Source organism: Lupinus angustifolius, chromosome LG07, assembly GCF_001865875.1.
Source record: "Lupinus angustifolius cultivar Tanjil chromosome LG07, LupAngTanjil_v1.0, whole genome shotgun sequence".
In the NCBI taxonomy this organism is placed as follows: Eukaryota; Viridiplantae; Streptophyta; class Magnoliopsida; order Fabales; family Fabaceae; genus Lupinus; species Lupinus angustifolius.
The window spans coordinates 18,332,079-18,338,868 of NC_032015.1; the positions used below are offsets into that span (position 1 = coordinate 18,332,079).

Here is a 6,790-nt window from a genome sequence, read left to right on the forward strand (position 1 = left end):
ATTATATTACATGTGTACACAAATTTAGAAATAGAAAAGCAATATCGGAAAGTTAAAGTAAAAAACAGAGCACCTAAAAATGTAGAGATACATAGGTGAGAGAAGCATTAACATAAAACAACAAAACATAGTATTGTTATAAAATGGTCACCGCCAAACGGAGTTGTTATGTGTTGTTTCATTCCAACAAACGCCGTAATCTTCATTTGCACAAAGAAAGAGAAACAAGAAAAAGAAACATACTACAAATCTTCATCATCATTATTATTATTATTATTACTACTACTATATACTACTAATACTAATACATGTTCTATGGTTTGTAAAACTAACTAGGATTCAGATTTGTAAAGTGAATGATGTTGAATGAAACTAGTGTTTGTGATGATGATGATATGTTGTATGAACAACTATGGAAAACATGTGCAGGACCTCATGTTGATGTTCCTCATGTTGGTCAAAGGGTCTTTTATTTTCCTCAAGGACACATGGAACAAGTTAGTTTTTTTCTGTTTTTTCTATGTTTTTTTTTCATTTGGTCTTAGGTTGTGTGAAAAATATTCGTGGGTAGATTTGATGTTTGGTTTTTTCTCTTTCTTTCTTTGTAAAGTTTCTAACTTTATATGTTGTTGTGGATGTAGTTAGAAGCATCAACAAATCAGGAACTAAATCAGAGGATTCCATTGTTCAAACTTCAGACCAAGATCCTTTGCCGGGTCATTAATGTCCGTTTACTGGTAATTTTTTCTATGATCTTACTTTCTCATATTTTCAATCTTTTTTTCTTGAAAAGAAAGAATCTTGTTTGGTTTCTGAGAAAATGGTCAAAATCATCATCTGGGTTGTGGAGTTATTTAGTGTTAGAGTATAGTTTGGTTTTGGTATAAACTATTAAGTGTTCTAATCATTGCTGGTAGTTTTCTCCTTGATCCTCCTTCCTTTTAAACTTCACTTCCCATTTTTCTTAAAAAAGAATATTTTTTGGTTGCTTAGAAAATGGTCAAATGATTAATTAGGCTATGGATTGAAAATTGATTATGTAATTTAGGGTTGCCAAAATTGCAAAAATCTTACCTTGAATGTTGATATGCTTAGGCTGAACCAGAAACAGATGAGGTTTATGCACAAATTACTTTGGTGCCAGAATCTAATGTAAGGATGTAGCTGCTCATTTCTATTTTCAATTTTTTTCACGGTCAACTTTTAGGGTCTGTTTGCGAGTTGAGTTTTGGAAGGGAAGAAAGAGAAAAAAGAAGGCACCAGAAGCATCTTACAAGTGTATTCTATGGCTCTCAAACCTTCCCCTCCAAAATTGAACTTGCAATCTCTTTAGATTCTTTCGTCCCATTGTTTAGATTTCTAACGGAATAAGTGTCTTAGCAAGCTGAGCCTACAAGCCCTGATCCATGCCCTGCTGAGCATCCAAGACCAACAGTTCACTCCTTTTCCAAGGTCTTAACTGCCTCTGATACAAGCACCCATGGTGGCTTCTCTGTCCTCAGGAAACACGCCACCGAATGCCTTCCGGCTTTGGTAATACTATGTGTTTCGTTTTTATTGAACTTTTTCATGATTTATAATACCAGATTGCTTTAGTGATGTTTACTAATGCCATGTTTTGTTTTTGTTTAGGACATGTCCCAATCAACCCCTACTCAGGAATTGGTTGCTAGGGATCTTCATGGTTACGAATGGCGCTTTAAGCATATATTTAGAGGTAAAGGACATGAGAAATTCTCATTTGGATCCTTGTGATTTTAACTTTATACTTATTAGTGGCCTTATGTTGTTCCCTTGAATGTATTTTCCTTTTTAACCAGGTCAGCCTCGCCGACACTTGCTCACAACCGGATGGAGTACTTTCGTGACTTCCAAGAGATTAGTTGCGGGAGATACCTTTGTATTTCTCAGGTACACATTTGATGTTTGTTTTTCTTAGTTTCCTTTTTATTGTTCAAAAAATCTTCTATTGTAGAAGCATATAAGAAATTGTGTTTGATTATGCAAGCTTTAATTGAGATTTTGTATTTAGAGCCGACAACGGAGAATTGCGTGTTGGAGTGAGGCGCCTTGCTCCTCAGCAGAACAGCATGCCATCATCAGTGATTTCCAGTCAGAGCATGCACTTAGGCGTTCTTGCAACTGCGTCTCATGCTGTTGCAACTCAGACTCTTTTCTTAGTATACTATAAGCCAAGGTAGAACTTTTACTTGTTGCAAAAGGAACCAGAAAATGTCTATGTTACCATTAAGTAATTAGCGTATGATTGTTAACACGGGCTTTTCATTTGTTTAGGACGAGCCAGTTCATCATAAGCGTAAACAAGTATTTGGAGGCTGTCAATCATAAATTTGATGTTGGTCTGAGGTTCAAGATGAGGTTTGAAGGAGATGATTCTCCCGAGTCCGACAAAAGGTACTAAAGCTTACTTCTGTCATAAATTTGATGGCCCTTACTACTTAATTCCATCCAACAATCATTCTCTATTCTGTCAAAATTATGGCTGTGTAGCATCACTCATTTTGTAATACATTGTTGATCAGATTTTCGGGCACAATAGTTGGAGTAGAAGATATTTCTCCTCATTGGATAAATTCAAAATGGCGATCCCTTAAGGTATTTTCTTCTTTGACTTGGCAATTGTTCACCATATTTCAAACGATTTCATGGTATGTATCAAATCTCTTCATTCTTTGCCAGGTTCAATGGGATGAACCTGCATCTGTTCCAAGACCAGATAGGATTTCACCTTGGGAGATTGATCCTCTTCTGGCTTCTGTTCCTACGCCTTCGCTTCAACCAGCTGTCGTAAAAAATAAGAGGCCTCGACCACCCAGTGAAATTCCGGATTTCGGTGAGGAAATTTCTATTTTAGTTCCTTCAAAAAATTTATATTGATTGAGTTAATTACTCTTGACACTTAAATAAAACTTTCAAAGTAGACACAACAACAGCTGCCTCAGCTTTCTGGGATGCTGGGATGACACCGTCCGATTTAACACAACTTAATGTTACGGCCGAAAGCAAAAGGAGTGACAGTAATCATATGTGGCATCATAAGCAGATTGATAATTGTAAAAACAGCTGCAATGCTATATCAAGGAATCATGCACAAGGAAGTTGGCTATCTTCTCCTCATTCCAGTGTTCCTTCTCATTTATTTCAGGACCCGACCGATGATAGCAAGAGTGTATCAGCTTGGCCTAATTCAAAAACTCATTCAGAAAAACTGAACAATGAAAATTTGCTTGACCAAGTTGATAAGGAGAACAAAGTAGAGGTTGCTACAAGCTGTAGATTGTTTGGAATTGATCTTATTGATCATACTAGGAACTCTCCTGCTATAGAGAAAGCATGTGTACATTCTGAAAATATATCCGAAATCACGAATGAGGGCTGCATTAGAACCTTGTCCAAAACTGATGCAGACCATAATTACGATCTCTCAAAGGCATCTAAAGAGAGGAAACAGGAACAGATGCAAGCATCTCCTAAAGAGACTCAAAGCAAGCAAATCTGTAGCAGAAGTTGCACTAAGGTTCATGCCATATTTTTATTTATTCTACAAAAAAATGTTCGTATTTATACGATAAACTTAATGCTCTAAAGCCTAATAATTAGTAAATTTTCTGAAGCCTGTTTGTGTTGAAGGTTCAAATGCAGGGGATCGCAGTAGGTCGTGCCGTGGACTTGACCATGTTGGATGGTTACGATCAACTTATAGATGAATTGGAGAAGATGTTTGACATAAAGGGTCAGCTTCAACTAAGGAATAAGTGGGAAATTGTGTTCACTGACGCCTTCGCTTCAACCAGCTGTCGTAAAAAATAAGAGGCCTCGACCACCCAGTGAAATTCCGGATTTCGGTGAGGAAATTTCTATTTTAGTTCCTTCAAAAAATTTATATTGATTGAGTTAATTACTCTTGACACTTAAATAAAACTTTCAAAGTAGACACAACAACAGCTGCCTCAGCTTTCTGGGATGCTGGGATGACACCGTCCGATTTAACACAACTTAATGTTACGGCCGAAAGCAAAAGGAGTGACAGTAATCATATGTGGCATCATAAGCAGATTGATAATTGTAAAAACAGCTGCAATGCTATATCAAGGAATCATGCACAAGGAAGTTGGCTATCTTCTCCTCATTCCAGTGTTCCTTCTCATTTATTTCAGGACCCGACCGATGATAGCAAGAGTGTATCAGCTTGGCCTAATTCAAAAACTCATTCAGAAAAACTGAACAATGAAAATTTGCTTGACCAAGTTGATAAGGAGAACAAAGTAGAGGTTGCTACAAGCTGTAGATTGTTTGGAATTGATCTTATTGATCATACTAGGAACTCTCCTGCTATAGAGAAAGCATGTGTACATTCTGAAAATATATCCGAAATCACGAATGAGGGCTGCATTAGAACCTTGTCCAAAACTGATGCAGACCATAATTACGATCTCTCAAAGGCATCTAAAGAGAGGAAACAGGAACAGATGCAAGCATCTCCTAAAGAGACTCAAAGCAAGCAAATCTGTAGCAGAAGTTGCACTAAGGTTCATGCCATATTTTTATTTATTCTACAAAAAAATGTTCGTATTTATACGATAAACTTAATGCTCTAAAGCCTAATAATTAGTAAATTTTCTGAAGCCTGTTTGTGTTGAAGGTTCAAATGCAGGGGATCGCAGTAGGTCGTGCCGTGGACTTGACCATGTTGGATGGTTACGATCAACTTATAGATGAATTGGAGAAGATGTTTGACATAAAGGGTCAGCTTCAACTAAGGAATAAGTGGGAAATTGTGTTCACTGATGATGAAGGTGATATGATGCTCGTTGGCGATGATCCGTGGCCGTAAGTATCTCTTTATACACAGTAATATGTGCTATTGAGACAATAATCAGTGGAAATAAGAATATAGAAAACAAGGGAAGAAGTTAATTAGAAACAAATACTTAAATATAAGCTTAGAACCTTATAGTGAACAATACAATACACAATTTTAGAGAAAGTGGAATATGATGATTAAATAACATGTTTATAATTGTAATTTAGAACTCTATGCTTTGTTGGTATATTTGGCATGCATGCTACAAATATATAAGAATCACTTTGAGACTATTGTTAATGCAGATTCTTTCATGCATACCATGTTGATTAGTATGTTTTTCTTGCAGTGAATTCTGTAATATGGTGAGAAGAATCTTCATATGTTGCAGCCAAGATGTGAAGAAAATGAGTTCAGGGAACAAATTGCCTCTAACTTCTTCAATAGAAGATGAAATTGTATTAAGCTCAGACACAGCTGAGAATTGAACATTCTAAAGTCTTGTCTTGTTTATGTTTTTGTCGGTGATCACGGTTGTTGTTGTTGTTGTTGTCGCTGCTATTGTTGGTTTGAAAGATTTATAAACTATTCTACAATCTTAATTGTAGTTTGATTTATAGACTCCAACCACTATTTGTCTTTCAAAGGAGAGGAATAAAATGGTGAAATAAAAATAGCTAGAGAGAAAAATTTAGGCCTTAACATATTCTCCCTTTATTCTAGTAAAAACATCAACTTTTCTTTATCAAATATAAGCAAATTTAACTAGTTTTACTATTTTCTAATACCCCTTTTAATTGAAACAATTTTCCATATACCACATGTTGAATAATAATAGTAATTATTTAACTAATTTACATAATATGAGTGAAATTATTAAATTTGTTTATAAAAGAGATAATATGAGTATTTTCATGTTTTTATGTGTGTCCAAATTTGAATGATGTTAAATTGTTGTAGTTGTATCTTTCAGATGTTCCTTGGTCCACTGCACCACTGATTATTCTGACAAATGGGTTGAGATTGGCAGGGTGGGGGTACCCTCCAAGATGCCACATTAAGGCCCATATTTATCTGACCTGAGTCAGAGATCTTTGGACTTAGCAATTCTATGATTCCATTTTACCATTCAATTCTTAAATGTGAAAAAAGAAACTATCTCGGAAGTGGTGTATGAGTTTTATATACTATCAGCATCATCCACAATTCATGTTAAATTAATATTGACTCTTCAGAAATGTAATATAAATGAATGATAGATGATGTGAGTGTATAAAAACTTTACACTTTGGCAGTGTATAGATATTACACTAAAAAATAAATTAAATTTATGATTTAGTTAGGTAAAATATTCAAGTTTATAAATTGTGTCAACATATTGGATTGATTTAATTCAGTCTTGAGTATATCAAGTCATGATTAGGTCGAGTTCGGACCCAAACAAATTTCCTTATTGTAATATGCTTGTGTAAATGGGAGTGACCTTGTTATGTTGCTTTATCCTATCTAAGTCTTCTCTTGAAGAGTATTTATAAGTTGTATAAAGCTTAATTTAGAATTATCTTTTGATTATTCTAGTAAATAAACTTTTTTAAGTGTAAAGAAATTATGGATTCAAAACTTTTAGGTAAAACTACTAAGTTTTTTTCCTCAACTTTGATGGTTGGATATTTTTCTCAATCTTATCAGATTCACAATCTTTATAGTCATGAACATGAAATTCTTTATGACTTCAGTCTCATACTCTTATTCATCTTTAAACCTTGAAAGTCACTTTTAAGATAAAGAATATTTGTTTGGTTTTCTCCTTCCATGCCTTTACCATGCTTGTTTTTCTGTTTCCAAGTTTGAGATTCTCATAAAAAATGACCACATTCACTACTAACAGAAAAAGAAGGGGCAAGAATTTGACTCCCCTTATCACAAAGGGAAGAAGAAGAGAATAGAACAAGGTGCAAGTATGAA

At 34.9% G+C, this 6,790-nt stretch overlaps 1 protein-coding gene across 5 annotated transcripts; it reads left to right on the forward strand.

Moving 5' to 3' along the window:
* LOC109352595 (auxin response factor 9-like) lies at window positions 297-5,527 on the forward strand. Of its 5 annotated transcripts, XM_019594700.1 has the most exons (14): window positions 297-497; window positions 642-737; window positions 1,096-1,152; window positions 1,381-1,533; window positions 1,633-1,717; window positions 1,821-1,911; window positions 2,033-2,197; window positions 2,296-2,415; window positions 2,544-2,616; window positions 2,701-2,854; window positions 2,940-3,051; window positions 3,103-3,538; window positions 3,652-3,866; window positions 3,955-4,036. In XM_019594700.1, the coding sequence occupies exons 1-13, from the start codon at window positions 357-359 to the stop codon at window positions 3,829-3,831; spliced, it is 1,863 nt and encodes a 620-aa protein (XP_019450245.1). In that variant the 5' UTR covers window positions 297-356; the 3' UTR covers window positions 3,832-3,866; window positions 3,955-4,036. The 5 variants fall into 5 exon arrangements, with proteins under 5 accessions (XP_019450245.1, XP_019450246.1, XP_019450243.1 ...); XM_019594701.1 differs by lacking the exons at window positions 3,652-3,866; window positions 3,955-4,036 and adding exons at window positions 4,664-4,851; window positions 5,175-5,527 and having other exon boundaries at window positions 2,943-3,538; XM_019594698.1 differs by having other exon boundaries at window positions 2,940-3,538; window positions 3,952-4,063.